The following is a 21,456-nucleotide window of genomic DNA, read 5'->3' on the forward strand; positions in this document are numbered from 1 at the left end:
AACGTAATAAAATTTTAAATATAAGAGCGTTTTTTTTTGTAAAAAATAAGTTCAATGATGATGCTTTTAATTACACATTTTACAGTAAATGTGATTAATAAAAAAATTGTGATAAAAATTCAGATGTCTTTATTGTGCAAATGTATTTGAAACTGAATAAGAAAAACGCAGTGACCTTAGTTTCGCAAAACAATTGAAAAAAATCGCCTTATTATTTACATGTGAATTTTTCTGTATAATACGTTTCATAAAAAAATTATATTACATTACTAAACAATTGGCAACAAAGAAACATTTGATTGATATTTCGACATTCATCAAACACTTAGTCAGATGACTTTGGTTGATATTTTTCAATTAATTTCCATGAAAAAAATCCAAACACCATGTTTTGCACAAACCACTTTACTTGAGTTGTAAAGTCGGTTATACCATGTTCAATAGCAAGTTTTTGTGCATATATACTTTCAAGTAAGTGCACAAGAATCAATCCATAAAATATCCAATAAACATAGGCTGGATTGTCTATTGCCAGGTAACGGTAAAATTTACCTATCGGCCCCAGACTTTTGTATGGAAAAGCATTTGGTTTAAAGACTCCGAATCCCAGAATTGTCCAAGTCAACATTAGCAGAACAAAGGGACCAGGCTTCACAAACTTAAAAAAGGTCGGGTCATGTTTTGGAATTGCCATATTTTAGGTAAAGAACGATCAGACCTGTTATATTTAAACTTTTTAAATAAGGTTTACTGAAATTTGAAAAATGTATTTTAAACTATATAACACTCTGTCAACTCAACGTTTTTAACATCCTACATAAACCAAACTATATATTTATATTTTTCAACCACTTTCAAAGTTGATTTTGCCTGTTGTAATTCGAATACTTTTCTTCAGTAGTTGCCATAAAAGCTTATAAACAACAACAAAAAAGATCAGGCCTTAAGCCTTTTTAAATAATAACATATCATAAACAACTTTATTTAGCAAACTTAAGCTACCATATCACGTTTTTGTTGCACGATAAGCTACAAAACTAACAGAGCATTGCATTTATGTTACGTTTTGCAATTTGTTCAAAACATTACATTTAAAGGATATGCTGAAGATTTCAGCAAAGAATTTATAGTTTACCTTCTGTGGTAGAATTTTATTAAGTATGATTAGAACTAAACTAACTTAACCACCTTCAGTAAATATAAAATTAATCAAAAGTCCACTAAACTTGTGCATTCTTTTTTTAATGTAATAGCTTATCATAAACAATACCATTATTGTCATTCCTGATTCAATAGGTATTTAAGCAAACTTTTACGTTTTTGTTGCAAGATTTGCTGCACAACCTAGTCACGCTTTGCATTTTTAAATTGTTTCTACAGCTTTTTTTTATTAAATTTAGAACAATTGTACTTTATGTTTTTTTGAAAAATACAAAAACACAATGTTTTTATATTAATTAAATACAAAACACGTATTTAAATTTTGGATGTTATTGCAAAAAGTAAACTTTTCAAAAAAAACAATCAATCGATTTTATTTAGTGTTTTACAAACATTAATTAACTTAAATAACAATTTAAAAGCATAGCAATTATTTCATAGCCTACATTTTATAGCGTCGTAATCAGTACAACATGATGTCTTTTAATCAGATGATTTTGGCTTGTATGCTTTTAGTGGCTTCCACGAACTAAGACCAAAGATCATGGTTTGAATGAACCATTTAACTTGAGTAGTAAAGTCACTAACCCCCCTTGTTGAGGCTAGCTGTAAGGTATACAGACTTTCAAGAAAATGGATAAAAAGCAACCCATAGAATCCCCGCTGTACGTAAGTAGGGTTTTCAAATACTATGTAATTGTAAAATCTTCCAATTGGTCCCAAAATTTCGTGAGGAAATGCGTTCGGGTTGAAGCAACCGTATCCAAGAAATACCCAAATTAGGCTGGTAACCACGAAGGGTGCTGGTTTCACAAGTTTAAAAAATGTCGGGTCTGTTTTTCGCACGCTTCGAATAGTTGCCATTTTAAATAGGGTTTCTTTAAAATTTTAAACCTTAAACTTATCTCTACACTGCATTACCAGTTAAAAAAACACAGAATAAAACATATTTAGTAAAAAGTAGGCAAACCTCGGTTAATGTTAGCGTTAATTCTTTATATTAGAGTCAACTATCACATTCTAAATTAATAAAATCTGGCAACTTTTCCACTGTTTGAAGGACAACCAGTTACACTGAAAGTTTGCCGATTAGCACTTAGTTGGATTAAATATTACTGAGTCAATATTTGCCGGCAAAAAGTCAACATAAAGGATATTAAATCAACATAACGTTTAACGTGCTTGTTTTAAATAAATGCATTAACTTTAACAACTGCGAATTTTATGTATTGGAAATACGTTTTATAATTTAACGTAAGAAAAAAGTAAATTTAAGTAAAAATCGCCCCACCTAATGCAATTAATCATGACATAATTAAAAAAACGCAATTAAACCGAATTGTTTAAACTTATGTTATCGGAACGATATCACAAGATAGCCGTTACTTATATTAACTGTAAAACCCTATTAACATATTGATTTATAAGCAATTCAAAATGTATACCTTTAACATACTCAAATCTTTATCTATCTATTTAAATGACGCAATTAAAACAAGAATTCGTGGTTGCACTTTTTAATAGTAGCCTATCACTAAGCACCAAGTCAAACGATTAATACAAATAAAGCTTTGTTTTTTTTTATAAACACAGTTCAATGAGAGTCCACCTGTTCCCCAGGTAAAAGAGCTTTATCGAAAGCTGAAAATTGCATTGCAAAAAATAACTTAAAAAACTATTTATCATTTGTTTTCGAAAATAAGTTTTTTAATCACAAACAATATATTTACGTCAATGAGCAAAATAAAGCAGTGATAACTGTTTAAAATATTTAAATGTATTGGATCATGTATAAAACAATAAGCTTAGGCTTAATTCAATATAAACTTAAAAAAGCAACGACAGGCATTTTCCATATAATGATTAATAAATCCAATAACGTTTTCTTTCCTCGTATGTCTATATTATATAGAAAGGAAACAATAGAGCAATCAAGGCAAGATGGTGTTATAATAACACGCGCACCCGGGCTTAGCTTTTATGCAGGAAGTATGGAAATATAAAGTTACTTCAGGGCTGTGAAAAAGCTAAAAAAACAGTATGGCTACGTGACTGCGCTCTAAAAGAGTGTTTTATTGAAATTAGGGAGCTTTTAGTAGTATTTTTTTAAGATTTAAAAAGGTATTATTAATAAATCAAATTAATTATTATACATTATGTAAAATAATTAATTATTTTTATAACTTTTAAGTATAATTAAGTGTAAAACTGTAAAAAGCAATTTATAAAAACTAGTTTATTTCTTATTCATATTAAGGATATCGACATAGATTAATCAGCGTAAATTTAAACTAGTTTCAATGGAGATAACAAGCACTAAAACCAATGCAATGGACGACAAGCTTAAACTACTAGACCAAGAAGTTAGAAAGTTATATCGTTCATGCAAACAAGCTGGTTATAGCCCAGACAAAATCCGAAAAACAGCAGTTCCAGTGTTACATGCAGCTAGAAGGGGGTACTGGAAAAAGAAGGGTAAACAAGCAGCAGTGGGCATTGGATTTGTGCTACTATTTTGTTCCCTGTTTTACTTTGAACCGACTTATTATTCTTTAAGAGTGGTGTCAAAAAAACTCATGATTAAGGTAATTTTTTTCTGCCCCATTTATTTAAACTTATTTAATTTTGGCACCTCTTATACCGAACCAAAATCATATATTTTTTACAAGTTAAAAAAATATTAATTGTTAATATAAAATAAATGATTAATTTTCACTTCGAGCTATAAAAAAATTACAGGATAAAATTTGATTAGTAAAAAATCCTTGGCAGTGTAACAAATTTTCATATTTATTTTTTTGTTTATATCTTGATCCTCGATGTGGGAAGGTCAATATAAACACCTTTATCAGATCTTTCTATGAAACATTAAATAAATTTTAATTTTGTAAATATTGGTCCATTAAAAAAATGTATATTGACCAGGTATTACCTTTGTATGACTGGTCTGCACACTTTGAGCAAGATTGTTTATTGAAAAACCCATTTTATATTATGGAAAATGAAACAATGACAAAAGAAGACTGCGAGGTAGGAATAATTTTTCAAAAAAAAATGTAGACCTAAAATTAATATAAGAAGCCCATTTTCTAAAAAAAATAATAAGAGATGCCCATTTTTATTACCATTCCTAAACTTGACTTTTAAGTTGTGTTTTTACCTTTGTTTAGGTGTGTCTAGAACTTTCGAATCTAACAGCAGAAACAAATGTATCGAGTGAAGAAGTCACAGAAATGATTTTTAACATGGAACCTATTCTTGTGTCCGATGCCACCAAGGACTGGCTACCAATTACATTCGATGAAATGCTAAAGGTTAACATAAAAATTTATAAATTGGTACTTTTTAAAAAAAATTACATAATACCAGAGTGGAAAGGTCGATTTCAAGACCTAACCATAGAGTAACATTACTTTTACCCAGTCTTGAGTTGCCTGTGGAAGTTTGTGATATTATTAATACTAATTGTCTGGTAACTACGCTGCTGATTAGGTTTTAGCTCAGCAGACATTAAAACCAAATATATCGCCTTACTCAAGGGTGCTACAGCATTAGTGCGGTGGGATCGAACACAGGACCTCATGTAGTAAACCCGTGTTCTGACCACTACACCATGCTGCCAGACATTATGTTTGTCTTAACATTAGATAATTATTTTTTTGTACACATAAGATAATATTAGTAAGAAATAAAATGCTGTACCTTTAACAGTTGCACATGGAAAACCCCATATTCTTGAATGAATCTCATACATCTTTTTTTCACATGGCTAAAACAGAAAGTGGTATTGGTAATTCTTCAACCAGTCAGGAGTTAATGAAATTTCTGGAAAAGGATCAAGATTCTGAAGAAAAGTCAAATTTTACAGCTATTTGGTAATTATTTTGTTAGTATGCAATATTTTTAAATATTTTATTTTTTTAGTACATCTGTTAATATTTTTAAACTTTACATTTAGGTATTTAAAAATATTAATGTGTGTATACACCAAAAATCTAATGTTAAAGGAGATTTGAAATCTTTTAATTTTTTGGTAAAAATATTATATTTTAAGGTTTAAAATGTTAAAAAATAAAGCACATCCGTACAACATTTTTAATCAAATTTAGGTCAACATCTAGCAAGGAAAGTTTCTCCATGATTCACAAATATTACTTCAGGCCTTACTTCATACCAGCTATGTGCGAGTTCAACTTAAAACAAAACTATATTCTTATGGGAAGGAAAACTGGCAAAAAGGGAAGAGTGACAATTGTGAGTAATTATGCTACCCATTTTTTTTGTGTGTGTATCTTTATCCTCGATGTGGGAAAGTCGAATGCTAAACATAGGGTAACATCAGTTACTCCAACCTAGTCTTGAGTTGCCTGTGGCAGTTTGGGATATTATAGATTATATTTGTCTGATAATTATACTGCTGATTAAGTGCTGGCTCAGCAGGAGTTCATACCGTTTATAGCGCCTTACTCAAGGGCGCTACAGCATAAGATCAGTGGGGAATGAACCCACGACCTTATGTGTGATGTAGCAAGTGTTCCTACCACTACACCCCGCTGTCGAGGTATAAAATATTAATTTTAAATGCATGCATTTGTTTTGTGATTAGTAAGACTTACTTATTTTAATTTTCACCAAGTTATTGCCAGTTTATGGAGAACTTGGAATATGGATTGCACAGCTGGATGGCATTAGCGACATACTTTTAAAACCAGTTAAAATATGCTCTGAATGTCCCAGCATCTATCTTCAGCTTAAAAAAGGGGAAATAGGTAATTACTTTAAAATCACTTAAAATAAATTTTTTTAAATAAATATTTAACGTTACATTATTTACAGTAAGTTTATCATTAATCAATTGATAACTTAAAAACTATTAAATACCACAGGTAAAATCTAATATAAAGTTTACCTTATTTACAAAACCTGATTTATTCGTCTGATTAGTATTGCAATTTTTTTCTTTTAAGTAAATGTTCCTGCTAAGCTTTACACAGTTGCATTCAGACCAAGAACGAATGAATCTTTGGCTGTAGGAGTTGGCTATACTTATTCTTAAACAAAAGCTTTGTAATGGGTTATATGAACTATTTCTGCTGTAATTAAAAGGAAAGATTTTTATTAATCGTTCGTAATTTAGTAACTTGTTAGATAAGGATTGTTTATTGTTACATAGTATGTAAAAATGCAGAAACCCTATGTATTTCGACTAAATTAATAATTGTACAACAAAATACACAAGATGAATCTTTTAATGTAAAAACAACTATGCCATTTTTGCATAAATATATTAATCTAGTTTATTTTTTATCCGTCTCAGGTTCAAAAAGTATATCGTTATTAACAGTTACAATTTTAACAACTTTTTCTCCTTTTTCCGCTAAAATTTCTTCAATATTCTTTTTTCCTTTTAAATCACTAAACCAGTTTAGGTTGTCTGCAATAATATGATTGTTTTCGCACCCCGGACATTTAACTATCACTACACCATGGTGATAAGATTTTTTTGATATTTGTTTTGTTGTTCTTTCCTTACAAACAGTACAAGTAAACACCAATTGATAATGTTCAGTGTCAACTTTTCCCAAAGTTTTTGCATTTTCTGTTTTTGAAATTGTTTCTTGATTAGTATTGCCAGCATTGTTGCAAAAATGTCTTTGCCATTTTGGGTTATTTGCTATTATTGTTTTATTCTGAAATAAAGAAGTTACGTAGCGTCGATTCGGAAATAAATATTGACGTGGAATTCGATTTGATTTTGTTGAATGTTGGAGAATTTTTTGAACAAGACTAAAAGTTGTTTTTGACATTTTTGATAGAAAATATTTTTATTTTAACTATAATCTGCAAAAAATATAAAAAATAGCATTATTGAACTATTTAAATATAGTAAGAATAGATTAACTTTACTACAGAACTTAGTCAGTCCAAAAAAAATGTAAAAATATTAATTTTTAAGAGGGCCTAAATAAAATAAAACTTTATTAAAACGAAATATCCCTTTATACATCAAAAATAAAGCTAAGTATGGTAAACATAAAAAAATTTGGCAGTTACAAAAAGTTTAAATTGCACAATGCAAAATAACAGTAGGTTATTATTCAAACCAGTTTCTAATAACCTTTAAATAGGATTGTTATTTTCTAAATAAATCTTTAAAAATTAAGTTAAAAAATGTTTGCTTTTAAGAAAAAAATTTTACCATGTTTTATATATAATATATATAGTAAGCTATTTATTTAAAATCAGATGATCGTTTAAACATATTCCTAATCCCGAAATCTACAAAACAATATTTTACCAGAATTACTTTAAAAAATTGTTATATTGTAGATATTGTAGAATCTTTGGGTACATAGCTTTTGGTGAAATGCTCATTTAGTATAATGGTTTTCAGTAAAAGTCGGTATTTTGAACAATATTTTTAGATAAATACATCTTTTTCCCTCCAATCCAAAATATCATTAACATTGTCACTAGAATCGCTATCACTATCATCTACCTCCATTTGTTCAACTTTGAGTATTTTTTTAAGCGTGACATATTTTTTGTCACTTAATTTCTCCATGCGTTTATACAACTGCATCTGTTCGTCAATTTCTTCGATTTGTCGATCGAGATTACCGGTTTCTTGTTCGTCGTCAACAATTTGTTCCGACTGACCGGATTCGCGCTGTAGTTCACGCTGGAACGACTCCCATTCGCGATCCATTTTGTCTGCTGGGGTTTCGACCCCACGAATTTTTGCGTCAACTTCTGGATCATCAAAAAATCCAGCAGGAAGAGATTTTTCCTGAATATCATCCACAGAACTTGTAGAAGGTTCTGTTGATTCTTTAGAGTGGTTTCCATTCGAAGTTGGCAAAATAGAAGTTGTTTTTGTTTCTTCGTTATCAGATGAGGATTCACTTGAAAAACCTGACACCAGCAAAATACCTTTTTTAGGCTTTTCTGGTGCAACTTTTTGAAATTTCTTGTTTTTATCAGTTTTGTCTTTGTTAAAAACTTCTGAATATTCTCGCTTTTTCGACAAGTCATGTAAAGTTTGGGATTTGCCATTGTTTACAATTTCTGCATTGTTAATTGAACTACTTGTTGCTACTTTTAACTTCTTTGGGTCAGATTTCGTAAATTGAGTTTTTTTATCCTCCATCATGTAGTGGTGACTTCTCTTTAATGAGTTATTTTGTGTGGGTTCGGAATTCAATTTTTTTGTTTTCATTTGCTGCATTATTTTTCGCAAATCAGCTTGAGAAACTTTTGCTTTTATTTTTTTAGGAGCCATTTTAAAATAATTTTTATTTTGGTTTTAACTTCAGTGACAAATTTAAATTTCAGTTTTTTATTTAAGAAAAAACGCGCTGGAAATAACCAAAAGTAATACTATGTATAATATAATAGTAAAACAAAATAAATATTTCCCCCCTTAATGTAGGAAGGCGGGGAAGGCCGAATGTGCAATCTTAACCTAGAGTAACAACCGTTACCTCGACCCAGTCTTGGGATGCCTGTGGCAGTTTGGGGTATTATAGATTATAATTGCCTGATAGTTATGCTGCTGATTAAGTGCCTGCTCAGCAGGAGTTCAAACCATTTATAGCGCATTACTCAGGGGCGTTACAGCACTAAAGATTGAACCCACGTCCTTATGTTGTGTAGCAAGTATTCTTAGCACTAAAACACGCTGCCGGCTGACGATGCCAACTTTTGTTAAAACCTTGTCAGGTCGGAGCTGCTAAGACATCCCTACCCTTTCCTGAACAAAGCACCAAATTATTTTAAATAACTTGTTCCAAACAATTTTGGAACATAACACTTACGTTTTTTCTTAATATGCTATTATTGGTTCTACTTTAATACGGAGTAAACCTACAAAACCATCAGCGTGGTGTAGTGGTAAGAACTCTTGCTACAGCACATGAGGTCGTGGGTTCAATCCCCACTGATCTCATGCTGTAGCGCCCTTAAGTAAGGCGCTATAAACGGTATGAACTCCTGCTGAGCCAGCACTTAATCAGCAGCATAATTACCGGGCAATTATAGTCTCTATAATATCCCAAACTGCCACAGGCAACTCGACACTAGGTCGGAGTAACTTATGTTACTCTATGTATAAGTCGCGCATTCGACTTTCCCACATCGAGGATAAAGATATATACAAAAAAAATATATATATAATAGGCACGTTTTTATATTGGTTGTGTTTATACTTCGTTTTTACACAAACTAATCTTAACTCAACATATTAACAGAGTTTCCATTCAATTACATCAAGAATGCATACAATTTATTGTTATTTTTTTAATTCAAAACAATTAATCAAGCAAGTTTTATTTAAAGGCTATTAACAAACAAATAATTATATTTGTTGCTTTAGTGTGATTTCGATAACTTGTTTTTCTTCGTTGTAATCCACGGTAAAATTTCAGATAACTTTATTTTTCGAAAATTCTCTAAACAATTTCGAGTATATGCTCATTAGTTTTTACCAGATTTTAAAACAAAAAATTAATATAAATCAAGTAGTAAGAATTGTTAAAAATATTATATTAATAATACCTAATTTGTTTTAGGGCATCAGTAAATGATGAAGCTACAAAGTAGGTAGGCTGAAAAGAAGCGTCTTGATAAGGGTATACAGAGGTGGTTTCAAAGTCCAGCGGAAGATGGTTAGGCTTATCAGACACAGCATGCTAGGTAAAAGTATATCGGTTAAATTGTAAAACAACACTATCGAAATTTTAAAAATCATTTTTATACCACGTTGTTTTTTTTGTTTTAACGTACTTCTAATTCTCCAAATGCTGAGAGCAATCCGGCACCATACGCTTTACATTCCCCATCTTCCAGACATAAACCAAACTCCACAGTAAACCAGTAAAGCTAAATGCAGAAAAAATATTGTAGGAATGCCTATTAAAAAAAACTTGGTTTGCATTAAAAAAAAACAACCGCCGACCGGCAAATACTTAAACACCGTTAACAGGTGTTTTAAAACGTATTCGAACAAAAAAAACTACTGTTGACAACTCTTTGATATTTTTGTCGCTTGCACCAAGCGAAGCTAAGCCGACTTCTTGTGAAAAACTTGCAAACTGCGGATCACATAACATAGGTATGTGACCAAGAAATTCGTGGATTAAATCACTGTAATAAAGATAGAGATTTGTACCCAGTATAAATACAATTTAATAACATAATATGTTATTTCAAAGGACATTTATATTAAAGTACTGTAAGTTTTGAGCTTCAAGCGACTAAACCTTAACTTGTTATATATAGAGCAAGCTCTGCTATATGTAAAGTTTTCAGATTTTTTTTATTGTCTTTAAATTATTTTTTTAGTTTATAAAAAAACAAGAGGATTTTACGGCTCAGGGGTATGTTGAGGAGTGGACGGGTGACCAATATACTGGGTGCACTGAAACACTTTAAAAGCTAAACTGGCAAGAAAATCACGAGAGGAAAGTAGCCCTGAGACTGGACGAAGCTGAAAACCCGACATCTCTCGGTAAACAAAAAAAAACTGTGTTATAAGTTTAAGTTTTGTGGTAATTATACGGCTTATCATTCTTATGTACAGCTGGATTTAACAAGGCATGTACTTAAAGCTAAAATTCCATTAAATCTATTAAAAATAGATTGTAAAACAAATTGATTTAACTTACTTTGCATAAATTCAGAGACCTCCTGCATTAGGGGGATAACTGAGGGCTTAAAAACACCGCTATCTTCCAACATTTTAAACACGTTCTTATATAAATTACATGCATATTTATCGTGGTATTGCAGTAACTTGTTATATACTCTCGTCCACGTTTTGGTCTCCGATTCGATATACATTACTATAGGCAATTTATCCCCCCTAAATCAAAACACTTTTGTATTATTGATCAATATTATTTTTGGATTCAAAGGGATCCTGAAATCTTATATGTGAAGGTTTTTAAAAAAACTTACTGCTTAAAATTCGTCGCATAGCCACTTATTTTATTTCTTCTGGCCAGGTACTCTAAATCGTTAAAACCTGGATGATTAGAATGAGAATGGGCGTCAACATCACAAATAACTGTTTGACATTTGTCTAAATCAGCTATTTTTGTTGGAAACCATATATCTACACAAAAAGAAAGCCGCGTGAATTAAAAAAAATATTTTGAATATTCCAAGTAATTTCTGTTCACTTTTGTAAGATTTCTAAATTATAATAAACTTGTGTTTTGTTAATATTACCTTTAAAACCTTCACAATTTTCGACATCTGTTAAACACTCTACAAGTTCGGTCATTTTGCCTGAATACGTTTTTCTTCGTTTATTTATTAGGTTGTTACAAAATATATTTTTCCAATTACGAATTAAAAGACATGTTAAGATCAAACTTTGTGTAAAACAGTTAGAACAGTCTTTTTTATTTCCACTAATTGTCAAAATTATCGTTTTTCTTTTATTGCCATTTTAAAAATCGTGATATCACCGGAAAAGAAGAATCATTGTAGCTATAAAAAACAATCTGTTTTTAATAAAAAACTAAACAATTTTTTGATTGGTAAGTTTTTAAAACAATATATTTGATATTGACATTTGTGGTACAATTACATCGCCTAATTACGTTAATATATATATTTTTTATTTGTTCAAACACAAATAAAAACGTGTCCAACTCTTTGTTGAAAAAAAAAAAACTTAAAAATACAGTGTTTAAATTTTTTGAGTAACTTTCAACTTGTTTAAAAATTGAGCACAATACCTGAAAATGTAAAATATTTTTTACCAGAGCTTGAATATTTACCTGCTGATTTATTTTAAGCATGAAGGAATTAGGGGAGCTATATTAGCGTCATGCGCCCGTTTTAAAAATACGAAAACGATGGAATTTTTATACCTTACCCTAATCTATCATTGCGCTTTTTAGTTGATTTTGCATCATTTTTAGCCCGCACAAAGAAAAGTATAAATATTCTGTCCTTTTCCAGTTTTCCGCCCTTATTTCAGTATCACCAGACTACCCCCTTAAACCTGGCGGGCGATGCTAATAGAGCTTCGGAATAAGGTTTTACTAACAACACTTTATAGTTTTACTAACACTTTACAGTTTACTAAGTACATGCCTTGTTAAATCTAGCTAGGTGACTTTAACTTGGAAGAAATGTAGACCAAATGTGGTAGGTGTGTCAACTACAACAATTTTATTTTTTATGTGCAATGCTTTATTTAAGACAAAGTAATGATAATATCTTAGTAGAAACTATGATGTATAACCAAGTAATACAAATCAATATATTTATTATCAGTAAATTTTAAATATCAGATTCTTTAAATAATTCACTTATATCAAGAGGAATATACTCAGTAAAGCAACTTATTTCAGCTGAAATAATTACTTGTTCTTCTTTGAAGGCATTATTCACAGCATATTCGTTAATAAAGTCCATGAAAAATGCAATATTTTCCTTAATTTGTTCCGTGGTTTGAATAGGCTGGCCAATTTTTACTGGCAAAATTTCTCCTTCCTTTGTGTAGTTATCAAATATTGTGGAGTTTTTATACTGAGTCAGCTGCTCAACAAAATCATCCGATGCTTCCTTTACATCTGGAAATTTTTTTTGGAGCTTCTTTTTAAGATCATCGTAAGTGTCAAGAAGTAAGCTATATTCTTCACTGACCAAATACTTGTCACACTCTAACTCGTCTTGCATAATTTTACGTACAACATCATTGGAACCAGAGACGAATGCACCATTTTCCATTGCAAGATTCCGAAAGCGTTCCTCATGGGCAAAAACACACACTTTATTAGTAACACTAATAGGATGTGGCAAAGCTACAGTGTCAGAAAAAAGACAAATTCTTTTTTTCTTGGACCGGCCAAATGGTTTCCAAGTTTTGATGTTAAGTTTTAATATAATTGGCGATGTATCATCAATTAAATCAAGAGCAGTATATTTTTTTAACATTTCAATAGCATCTTGGGTTGAGTACTTTCTAGGTTTAATGGTGTTTTCAAGATATACATCATCAACGGGTGTATCCAACAATGCGTGATGCTTTGTTTCTCCAACACCAATACCTTTCTTCTTATTTGCTTTGGATTTTCGAATATAATTCCGACGAAGTTCTCTGGTGTTATCAATTCTTTTATTATTTTTATAATATATTTCTTTTGTCCCATATTCATGATTTCGTATAAGGACCTTCTTTTCTCGAAGCTTGGCTTGTTTCCAGCTTGCGGGTATCCCAAAATATGATCTAAACAGAGGTTCTGAAGTATGCAGACCTCTACTTGGTGGAATCTGGCATCCTACACATGCAGTTACAACCCCGATAAATTTCGAAGGTGGTAATATAGCTTTTTTTGATAAGATGTTGAGGGAATTTAACATTGTATCATCAATTTTTTTAATATGTGCTTAGCATAATTGTTAAGACCTAGAAAAATCACAATTTAGAAACAAAAGAATAACAATGAACCCAGAGTAATGTTAGTTATATTAAGTAATAAAATAATCACAAACAAACTGCTTTTTTGGAAGTCTTTTTACACATTTTCCATCACAAATTTTTAATTAATATTAACATATTTATTTTGTTCCAGAAATAGTAATAATAAATTTTTATTATATATATTGTTTTTTTTCTTTTAAGCAGGTTTTAGGAAAGGTGGTCATATCCCATTGAAATTCCTTTCAATAATAAACAAGATGCAAAAAAGATTACAAAGTTTTTTTTCACTTCCCGACTCTCTTCGTCTTTTGCTCTCTGTAATTCTTCAGCACTAGGAGCTGCACCTGGCATTCCTCCGACTCGAAACATTTTTTGAAGTTAATTTAAAAAAGTTAAATATCAAAAAAAAATTTCTAAAAATGTAATATTTAATTAAAATTTTTATTATGGACCTCAGAAGGTTAAGGTAGATTTTATAGCACATCATAATGATTGTATAACTTGTTAGGGCATCAAAAATACTAAACAAACGTTTAACTTAAAAATGGGCTATATCTCATGCAACTCAAATTTAACAATGTTAATAAAACATGAAAACACACGAGTACTTTATAAACTGTGTAACTAAACGCACGTTTTTCTCTTACTTTTTGACTTTTATATTCGATCCCGAATGGGACCTAAAAGGACCGAATAAATAAATGGCTCCTTATAATTTTTCTAGGGCAACTTAAAAAAACATAAATAAAGAGCCAAGATAAAAAAAAATAAATTTAAATATGTTTAAAACCTCCTTGATAAGCTTTTTTACAACATAAAGTCAAAATAGGATTTTTTTTTGAAATGAACACATTTTTCGAAAACAAAAGTTTTTAAAAAGGGAATGTTAAGTTATTGCAAAATGAACAAAATATTAAATTAATATAAAAATGTTGTTTTCTGTTATATGTGTTTTGGTAAAACGGTTATTTAATAAAATGGTTTTCGGTTATATTTTAAGTTTTGCAGGAGGCAATACTCGTTTGGAAACATTGCGGGTGGTTTCCCCATTACCACATTCTGTTCAAGGGTTAATTTGTTAAATATTTTAACCCAGCAAAGGGGCAAATGAATTATACGTTAAAGTTACAGAATGAGTTCCAATAGCCAAAATGAAAACAATACTGAAAGTGACTCAGGTGGGTAAATATTAAAAATGGGTTACCCAAAAAAGTTAAGAATTAAAAGTAAAATGTCATTGATTATTTTTCTGCAGAAAGTGACAATGGTTCGAGTGTGGACAGAGTTGTAATTAAAACATTTCCAAACAATGAAGAAAGCCATAACATTGTTATGCAACATGCTGAAAATCTAAATAAAAATGAAACCAAGTCTAATGAGATTGCAGATTCATCAAACGATGCTCAATCGTCTTCCAATCATAGTATACCAAGGTAACTTTTCTATTGAAAACTTAATTAAAAAAAACAATCTTTAATTCTTGTTTTTTATTTTTTTTCGGTTTAATTACATGTTTTTAATTTTTAAATACTTGATCTGTTAGTGGTAGAGTTAATAAAGTGTTAAGGGTTATAGTTGTTTTACCCAGGTACAAATGGTTTAAAACTTAAAACATGCTCTAATTTTTGTAGAAGAAATTCACGCGAGCAATTTAATCAACAACAAAGAATAATGGAAATACGGTATGCTAACAGAGAAATTAATTTTGGAATTTTTCGACAAAGTATAGGAAGAACTTTAGCAATCACAGGTTGAACTTAAAGAATGATATTGTATACAAATTTATAGTAATAAATCTGTATATATGTAAACTTTGTGTTTAAATATTTGCAGAAACTGGTAAAAGTAAAGACAGTAAACTACCAAAAACCAAAAATTTGGATTTAAATTTTGATCGAAATCTGCCCACCTCGCATTCTGTAAGAATATTTAATTCAACTCTAAATATTTATCTAACCTAAATAGTATATAATGTTAGGTGATTTTTATTTTTACTTTATGTTTTAGTATTTGGGAGAATTGGAGGAATGTCATGGAGTTGCCTATCAGGAAGACAACATCCTTCTTCAACTTTCCATTCTCCTTGTAGATGATTTTATTCTCATTCCGGGGCAAACCCTCCCTCTTCAAATATTTCACCCCAACGAGGTTTCTATGATACGACAAGTGATGAATGATGAAAATAAGTTATTTGGAATTGTTTCGTAAGTTTTGTTTTTATAAGATTGCCTTTTCTTGGTATATGACCAAATAAGTAAATCTAAATTTAACTTTTCACCAAAACTTCACTATTGCATTAGTAATTTAGGTAACACATTAAAAAACATTGTTTGTTTAAAAAGTTTTGCCTTTGTTGGTGGCTCTTTAAAGTTTGTAACAATATAAATTAAAGCATTTCCATTGCAAGTCATTAGTGGATAAAATATCTTAATGTTTGTATTTAGTTTACTTTTATAATTTCTGGGTTTGGTGACCATACCAATACCATAGTATACTATAGAATCTTTGTGTAAACATTAATACTTTTAGCATGTTTAAAATCATTAAATTGATTTTGTCATTTTTTCCCGTCGCATTGTTTTAATATTAATTGTATATCGTATTAATTATTTACTTTTATCAATGCGCGAAAAACCAAAAAAAAAAAAATAATAGCATAGTATTTAGCAATACTATAACTTTATCAAGGAATATACTTTAATTATTTTATGTTTAAACTGGCAAAAAAGCAAACATGTCTGGTGAATAAACATGGTAATCCTTTATTCTTACCCTATCCTTTATTCAAATCATTTTATATTTTTGTGGTGTCCGGTATGGTTCTGCGCAATAATAAGAGCACTATACAATTATTTATTTTAGATACAATCGAGAATCAGTTTTACAACCAAGAGTTATGAGCGAGATTGGTTGTACGGCCGAAATTCGCTCGATTAAAGATAAGGAGCAATATGGGATTACAGTAATGGCCATTGTGGTGCAAGGTCGGCAAAGGTTTAAGATTGTCAACAAGAGAGCTCAAGTTAATGGGTAAGAAACTGTTTTTGACTTTTAATCTTGTTTTAAATTTTAAAGTTATAACACTTAATCTTCTCATAATAATTGTTCTTTTATATTAAGCTCTAATATCTTATCCTATTTGGTTGATATTTTATTTTTAAATATAAATGTCTGACTGTCTTTTGATAGCAATAGCTCGGCAGCAGGGTGTAGAGCACTTGGGTTTACAACATGAGGTTATTGGTCTGATTACCATCGCATCCATCATATAGCATCTTTAAGTAAAATGCTATGAACATACTCCTACTGAGTCTAAAACCTATCGGCAGGTTAATTATCTTGAAAAATGCTTAATATTATTCCAAATTGCTAAAGTTAACTTGGGGCTGGCTTGAGTAACACACTGTTACCCCATGATTAGTTTGTGATGTGGGCCTTACCAAGGGCAAAAAATATATAAAATCAAGGACAAAAGTATACAAACAATAGCTAGCACAGCTTTATTGTACAATTAAACCGAATTTGAAGCTAACCATGTTTTTATTACTAGGAATATAATTGCTACTGTGAATATATTATCAGACTTCGATCTTCCAAGTTTAAATAAAAATATTATCAAAAATCATTACTGCCTGGGTAAATATACATCAAGTAAGTTTAAAAAGCAAATCATGTAAACTTTGTTATTTACAGTTTTTAAAAGAATTGATAAACAAAAGAGTGATTTAATTTCATTACAAGTTGGCTAATTCAATTTTTCTGGTTTTAAACTTATTTTATTTTAGGTGTTTCGCCTAATTATTCAAAATTTCCAACTTACGATAGATTTAAACAAAAATATAAACTGACAAAACAAGGTGCTCATTCTACACATTGGAATGCATGGATTTACAGAATGTATGATCTGGTAAGTTTTTAGTTTGCTAAAGAATCTAAAATTGTTTATATCATAGCAAAAAACATACATCCTTATTAAAATATGATCCTCCGTTATTCTTATTCAAATATTACTAATAGTTTTTTTGAGTATGGCGCTATAAACGGTGTAAACTCCTGCTGAGCCAGCACTTATTCAGCAGTATAATTATCGAGCAATTATAATCTATAATATCCCAAACTGCCACAGGTAACTCGAGACTGGGTCGGAGTAACTGATGTTACTCTATGTTTAAGTCGCGCATTCGACTTTCCCACATGGAGGATAAAGATATATACAAAAAAATGTTGGCAAAGTCTTTTTTTGTGAAATTTCTAAAATTGGGTCAGGGATATTAGTTTTGTACACTAATGAAAATTATTTTGTTTCAAATATTTTGGCCTTGTAGTATAGAATAATTCTGTTGGTCCACAGCTTAAATAGTTGTTATTGAAGTGGTGCTGTGCTTATGTATATATAAAACCCCATAATATGCTCATCCACGGTGCTTGAGCTGATGCAAGCAAGTAGTACATCTACAATAAAGCAAGCCATCTAAATCAACTGTTTTCTAAGAAGGGGAGACTTTTACAAAAATATTTGATGTATAGTTTAACTTGTTGTAGTAGTTTTACTTTAAATACCTGTGGTGATTGGTACGAAGGTAAGCAAGACGAATACCTGATGCAGGCTGTAATGGATTGAGAGAGCGCCCACACTTTGTAAACCAGAGTATAAAACGCAACCAAATCCACAATAAACTGAAAAATCTCCTGCAAAAAATCTTTACATTTAATGTCATTCTTATTTAAATGTTGTATGGTATATGTACCACACGATCTTCTGAAATAATTTACTAAACTCTGTCCACATACCTGCACATCTGTGGTGACCTCTTCAGCCGTTAGTTGGACGTTTGGGTTATTTCCATACACTTGGAATTTCCTTTGAACAAATTTACTGTTCTAAAAAAAACATGCAAGATTACCTAGTAATAAAACAGTGTTAAATGTCAAAAATTACCTTAATTAACGCCATAATCACAGCAACGAAAATGTTCGAAAATAGTGGAACGAACATAAACAGAACAAAGGATAATGTTGACGTCACAAAGCCTTGATCCTTCAAGCATTTTATGTGGCCATCTCGAAGGTCACTAACAAAATAAAAAATTAATTAATAAAAAGTGGTAGAGAGCCTGAAACTTTAGCCTACCTGAATTTCTTGCAGCAAGCCTCTGTTGCGTATTTGTGAGGTGATCTGACGTCACTGTAGTTTTGCTTATCCAGATAGCTCAACATCTGCATGAGCTTTTTTCGATTTGTTTCTTCTATTCGCTTTTCCGCAGCTTCGTCGTAGATAACGTAATCGGTTTGCTGGCTGCTGATGACGTCATAATTATCTTCATCGAGCCAGTCGTCTCCGTAAATTTCGTAGTGATAATTGTAGGCTTCGCAGTAGGTAAACATTTTTGCCTTAAATGTTACAAGCAATAACACAATTTATGATTTAAACTACTATAAAAACTTAGGAAGCTCTATTAGCGTCGTCCGCCAAGTTTATAAATGCGAAAAGTGCGGAATTTTTATTACCTTACCCTAATCTTCCCTTGTGATTCCGCCCTTTTTCGCATTTTTTTTTTGTACTAGCCATTTAAACCGGCAGACGACGCTAATGATGCTTTAAAACTTGATTTTTTTCTAAACTTTTGCTCAAAATTACAAAAAAATGTTGCACAAAACCTCTTACTTTGTAAAAGTTGATAGCTTTCCACTTATACGACTGATCCTCGCTTCTTTCACTTAGCAGAACAAACACAGATGGAAGAATCAACTTGCACAAAATCAAGATTAACCAATTTACTTTGCCTTTGAACGTGTCCATCTTATACAACGGTCCTAACATAACTATTTTATATAGACCCATTTTGGCGTGGCTATTTTGTTTTATGAAACAACAATGTACAAAATTCTCGGCCGGAAGTTGTTCTAGTGATTATGACGTAGTTATTGAACTGCTGGCCCGTGCAGTCACGTGCTTGTTACAACTCCACACAACACGTCTTGTGCAGTTTACACTTTAAGAATATATACACATTAATGATATATACCGTCAGCGTGGTGTAGTGCTTAAAATATTTCGCTTAAGCAGGTCTTGGGTCCAATCCTCACTGTTCTTATGCTGTAGTGCCCTTATTGGGCAATTATAAATCTATAAAGTCCTAAACTGCTAAAAGCAACTTGAAACTGTGGCGGGGTAACTGACGTTACTTTAGTTTAGGTCGTTAGATCGACCTTCTCACATCGTGGATAAGTAAATATAAAAAATGAATATATACACATTAAGTAATATACACACATTTTACTGGTACCAAGGTCTTGGTCACATACATTTTGATTTAAACTAAAAACGAAAAATTTTAATAAATATATTATTTTACAACGCAGGATTACCTTAGAATGCTTATTTTTTGGGAACTACGCGAATGGAACCCAGATTTACAAGAGAGCCAAGTTCCTGTCGACCATTCCGAGTTCTCGTTCTGGGTTATCAGAACTTTACCGATCTCCCAAGCCTGGAGAGTTTATTTGGTCGGACTCGACAGCGCCGTTCAGCGGATGAGGTGGCAACTCTATCTTCTATCACAGGTATGTTTTTTTAAAATGGTTTTTGAAGAAAAATCTTTGTTGAAAAATGAAATTTACTTTTATTCACTTACATTTTATTACAACGTGATTTTTTTATAGTATTTTAGTCATTTATTTTTAAGTCTACTTAATTTTTTTTATAGATTTTCGTCTCCTTTTTTAAGTAACATTTATTTTCATTTTAGCGAACCGTAATTGCTTGCAAATCTTGTAGCAGTCACATAGCAAACAGAAGCGATTCGTTTAGTATGTCCGCTAGTGGGCCTATGGCTGCGTATGTTAACCCAGGCGGAGTTGTACACGAAACTTTAACTGTCCTCAAAGTCGAAGGTGTTGATCATATAGGAGACAAAACTACAGAAAACAGTTGGTTTCCCGGGTGAGATTACAAGTTAGCTTTACAAAAATAAATTTAAAGCTAGTTTTACGAAACTAAATCTTTAAAAAAATAATTTTATATATAATGGAGCTTGGTGGAGCATAGTCTAATCTAAGGCCTACAAAGTAAATAAAACGCTGTTAGTGGTGCGCGGGTAAGTTATTGCAAACTAATTTTAGTTGCAAGTTGCGACCATATCAATACAATTAAAATGCCTACCGTAGGCCATGCTATTGACTTATGTACATAATGCAAACAACTTGATTTTGAAGTTATATATTACATAAAATAACAGTAAATCGTTGTTTAGTTATGCGTGGACGATTCTACAATGTTCACACTGTTACCATCACCTCGGGTGGAAATTTACATCAACCAAATCAAAACTTCGCCCCAAAAAATTTTGGGGACTTTCCCGATCTTGTATGCGCCCCATTAATCCTGAAGATCCAGATCATGACGTCATTCAGCCCCATTTATAATATTAGTTGTTACAACGACTTTATTAATAATGGTTCAAAATTAGTGTATTTTTTATTTTGCATGTAAATGTTTAATTTATTTTTACAATTTTCCATAGTTCTTTAAAACTAAAATTAAATTTTAAGTCATTAAATTGTTGCTCCAACCATATAAATTTGTATGTACCTGTAATATAGCAAGTTGCAACATCTAAAATACAACTTTATTTAGGGTAATAAAAAATTAGTTGGTTTTTAAGACTTTTGATTGAGTATTTATTAAACTCGGTCTAAATCGAGCACTTATTTTTTTCTTATTGTACTATTTTCTTCCAATTCTTTGTTGTTTAGCTGCTGCAGCAATAAAGAACAAAATTTTATTTAAATGATTGTGTGATTTCAATTGGTTAAATTTTTTTATCTTAACTTTTAATACTAATAGAAATAAAACA

General features: G+C 30.9%; 9 protein-coding genes across 14 annotated transcripts; 2 read left to right on the forward strand and 7 right to left on the reverse strand.

Annotated features, from left to right (window-relative positions):
• Positions 1–325: 325 nt before the first annotated feature.
• LOC145749943 (transmembrane protein 254-like) lies at positions 326–694 on the reverse strand. Its single transcript, XM_082565836.1, has one exon. It carries the CDS (start codon positions 692–694, stop codon positions 326–328), a length of 369 nt encoding a protein of 122 aa, XP_082421962.1.
• A 950-nt stretch (positions 695–1,644) lies between these two features.
• Positions 1,645–2,025, reverse strand: LOC145749944 (transmembrane protein 254-like). The gene has a single exon (XM_082565838.1). The coding sequence runs from the start codon at positions 2,023–2,025 to the stop codon at positions 1,645–1,647; it is 381 nt and encodes a 126-aa protein (XP_082421964.1).
• An 878-nt stretch (positions 2,026–2,903) lies between these two features.
• LOC145750068 (DNL-type zinc finger protein-like) lies at positions 2,904–6,995 on the reverse strand. Of its 5 annotated transcripts, none has more exons than XM_082565998.1 (6): positions 6,071–6,995; positions 5,778–5,905; positions 4,864–5,005; positions 4,322–4,469; positions 4,094–4,223; positions 2,904–4,019 (listed from the first exon to the last, which is right to left on the reverse strand). In XM_082565998.1, exon 1 carries the CDS (start codon positions 6,966–6,968, stop codon positions 6,459–6,461), a length of 510 nt encoding a protein of 169 aa, XP_082422124.1. In that variant the 5' UTR covers positions 6,969–6,995; the 3' UTR covers positions 2,904–4,019; positions 4,094–4,223; positions 4,322–4,469; positions 4,864–5,005; positions 5,778–5,905; positions 6,071–6,458. The 5 variants fall into 5 exon arrangements, with proteins under 5 accessions (XP_082422124.1, XP_082422125.1, XP_082422120.1 ...); XM_082565999.1 differs by having other exon boundaries at positions 4,864–4,986; positions 5,778–5,911; XM_082565994.1 differs by having other exon boundaries at positions 5,778–5,911.
• LOC145750067 (uncharacterized) lies at positions 3,156–6,909 on the forward strand. Of its 2 annotated transcripts, none has more exons than XM_082565993.1 (8): positions 3,156–3,282; positions 3,457–3,746; positions 4,087–4,191; positions 4,332–4,475; positions 4,873–5,036; positions 5,271–5,415; positions 5,798–5,930; positions 6,129–6,909. In XM_082565993.1, exons 2-8 carry the CDS (start codon positions 3,462–3,464, stop codon positions 6,215–6,217), a joined length of 1,065 nt encoding a protein of 354 aa, XP_082422119.1. In that variant the 5' UTR covers positions 3,156–3,282; positions 3,457–3,461; the 3' UTR covers positions 6,218–6,909. The 2 variants fall into 2 exon arrangements, with proteins under 2 accessions (XP_082422119.1, XP_082422118.1); XM_082565992.1 differs by having other exon boundaries at positions 3,198–3,282; positions 3,419–3,746.
• Positions 6,996–7,163: 168 nt separating the features above from the next.
• LOC145750469 (uncharacterized) lies at positions 7,164–8,681 on the reverse strand. The gene has a single exon (XM_082566510.1). It carries the CDS (start codon positions 8,441–8,443, stop codon positions 7,583–7,585), a length of 861 nt encoding a protein of 286 aa, XP_082422636.1. The 5' UTR covers positions 8,444–8,681; the 3' UTR covers positions 7,164–7,582.
• An 843-nt stretch (positions 8,682–9,524) lies between these two features.
• Positions 9,525–11,446, reverse strand: LOC145749948 (tyrosine 3-monooxygenase-like). Its single transcript, XM_082565842.1, has 8 exons — positions 11,392–11,446; positions 11,119–11,275; positions 10,827–11,023; positions 10,530–10,665; positions 10,179–10,305; positions 9,946–10,041; positions 9,718–9,851; positions 9,525–9,611 (listed from the first exon to the last, which is right to left on the reverse strand). The coding sequence occupies exons 1-8, from the start codon at positions 11,444–11,446 to the stop codon at positions 9,584–9,586; spliced, it is 930 nt and encodes a 309-aa protein (XP_082421968.1). The 3' UTR covers positions 9,525–9,583.
• A 915-nt stretch (positions 11,447–12,361) lies between these two features.
• LOC145750516 (large ribosomal subunit protein uL1m-like) lies at positions 12,362–14,006 on the reverse strand. The gene has a single exon (XM_082566570.1). It carries the CDS (start codon positions 13,537–13,539, stop codon positions 12,457–12,459), a length of 1,083 nt encoding a protein of 360 aa, XP_082422696.1. The 5' UTR covers positions 13,540–14,006; the 3' UTR covers positions 12,362–12,456.
• Positions 14,007–14,650: 644 nt separating this feature from the next.
• LOC145751334 (protein cereblon-like) lies at positions 14,651–21,163 on the forward strand. Its single transcript, XM_082567450.1, has 11 exons — positions 14,651–14,778; positions 14,856–15,033; positions 15,232–15,350; positions 15,434–15,519; positions 15,608–15,804; positions 16,463–16,630; positions 17,151–17,251; positions 17,386–17,507; positions 19,964–20,164; positions 20,350–20,543; positions 20,854–21,163. The coding sequence occupies exons 1-11, from the start codon at positions 14,733–14,735 to the stop codon at positions 21,023–21,025; spliced, it is 1,584 nt and encodes a 527-aa protein (XP_082423576.1). The 5' UTR covers positions 14,651–14,732; the 3' UTR covers positions 21,026–21,163.
• On the reverse strand, positions 17,157–19,448 carry LOC145751336 (uncharacterized). The gene is made up of 6 exons (XM_082567452.1): positions 19,266–19,448; positions 18,732–18,991; positions 18,540–18,672; positions 18,392–18,481; positions 18,161–18,289; positions 17,157–18,052 (listed from the first exon to the last, which is right to left on the reverse strand). The coding sequence occupies exons 1-6, from the start codon at positions 19,440–19,442 to the stop codon at positions 17,984–17,986; spliced, it is 858 nt and encodes a 285-aa protein (XP_082423578.1). The 5' UTR covers positions 19,443–19,448; the 3' UTR covers positions 17,157–17,983.
• Positions 21,164–21,456: the final 293 nt, after the last annotated feature.

Source organism: Corella eumyota, chromosome 4 (genome assembly GCF_963082875.1).
Source record: "Corella eumyota chromosome 4, kaCorEumy4.1, whole genome shotgun sequence".
In the NCBI taxonomy this organism is placed as follows: domain Eukaryota; kingdom Metazoa; phylum Chordata; class Ascidiacea; order Phlebobranchia; family Corellidae; genus Corella; species Corella eumyota.

Excerpts from the sequence above, each read along its gene's own strand:
- LOC145749943 (XM_082565836.1), bottom strand. The coding sequence starts at position 694 with ATGGCAATTCCAAAACATGACCCGACCTTTTTTAAGTTTGTGAAGCCT.
- LOC145749944 (XM_082565838.1), bottom strand. The coding sequence starts at position 2,025 with ATGGCAACTATTCGAAGCGTGCGAAAAACAGACCCGACATTTTTTAAA.
- LOC145750067 (XM_082565993.1), top strand. The coding sequence starts at position 3,462 with ATGGAGATAACAAGCACTAAAACCAATGCAATGGACGACAAGCTTAAA. Across the intron at positions 5,037-5,270 it reads TCAAATTTTACAGCTATTTG|GTCAACATCTAGCAAGGAAA; the intron begins GTAATTATTTTG and ends AATCAAATTTAG. Across the intron at positions 5,416-5,797 it reads AAAAGGGAAGAGTGACAATT|TTATTGCCAGTTTATGGAGA; the intron begins GTGAGTAATTAT and ends ATTTTCACCAAG.
- LOC145750068 (XM_082565998.1), bottom strand. The coding sequence starts at position 6,968 with ATGTCAAAAACAACTTTTAGTCTTGTTCAAAAAATTCTCCAACATTCA.
- LOC145750469 (XM_082566510.1), bottom strand. The coding sequence starts at position 8,443 with ATGGCTCCTAAAAAAATAAAAGCAAAAGTTTCTCAAGCTGATTTGCGA.
- LOC145749948 (XM_082565842.1), bottom strand. The coding sequence starts at position 11,446 with ATGACCGAACTTGTAGAGTGTTTAACAGATGTCGAAAATTGTGAAGGT. Across the intron at positions 9,852-9,945 it reads CAGCATTTGGAGAATTAGAA|CATGCTGTGTCTGATAAGCC; the intron begins GTACGTTAAAAC and ends ACTTTTACCTAG. Across the intron at positions 9,612-9,717 it reads GATGCCCTAAAACAAATTAG|AGAATTTTCGAAAAATAAAG; the intron begins GTATTATTAATA and ends GAAATTGTTTAG.
- LOC145750516 (XM_082566570.1), bottom strand. The coding sequence starts at position 13,539 with ATGTTAAATTCCCTCAACATCTTATCAAAAAAAGCTATATTACCACCT.
- LOC145751334 (XM_082567450.1), top strand. The coding sequence starts at position 14,733 with ATGAGTTCCAATAGCCAAAATGAAAACAATACTGAAAGTGACTCAG. Across the intron at positions 17,252-17,385 it reads CCTGGGTAAATATACATCAA|GTGTTTCGCCTAATTATTCA; the intron begins GTAAGTTTAAAA and ends ATTTTATTTTAG. Across the intron at positions 17,508-19,963 it reads TTTACAGAATGTATGATCTG|GATTACCTTAGAATGCTTAT; the intron begins GTAAGTTTTTAG and ends TTTACAACGCAG.
- LOC145751336 (XM_082567452.1), bottom strand. The coding sequence starts at position 19,442 with ATGGGTCTATATAAAATAGTTATGTTAGGACCGTTGTATAAGATGGAC. Across the intron at positions 18,673-18,731 it reads GCTTGCTGCAAGAAATTCAG|TGACCTTCGAGATGGCCACA; the intron begins GTAGGCTAAAGT and ends TTATTTTGTTAG. Across the intron at positions 18,482-18,539 it reads TGATTATGGCGTTAATTAAG|AACAGTAAATTTGTTCAAAG; the intron begins GTAATTTTTGAC and ends TGTTTTTTTTAG.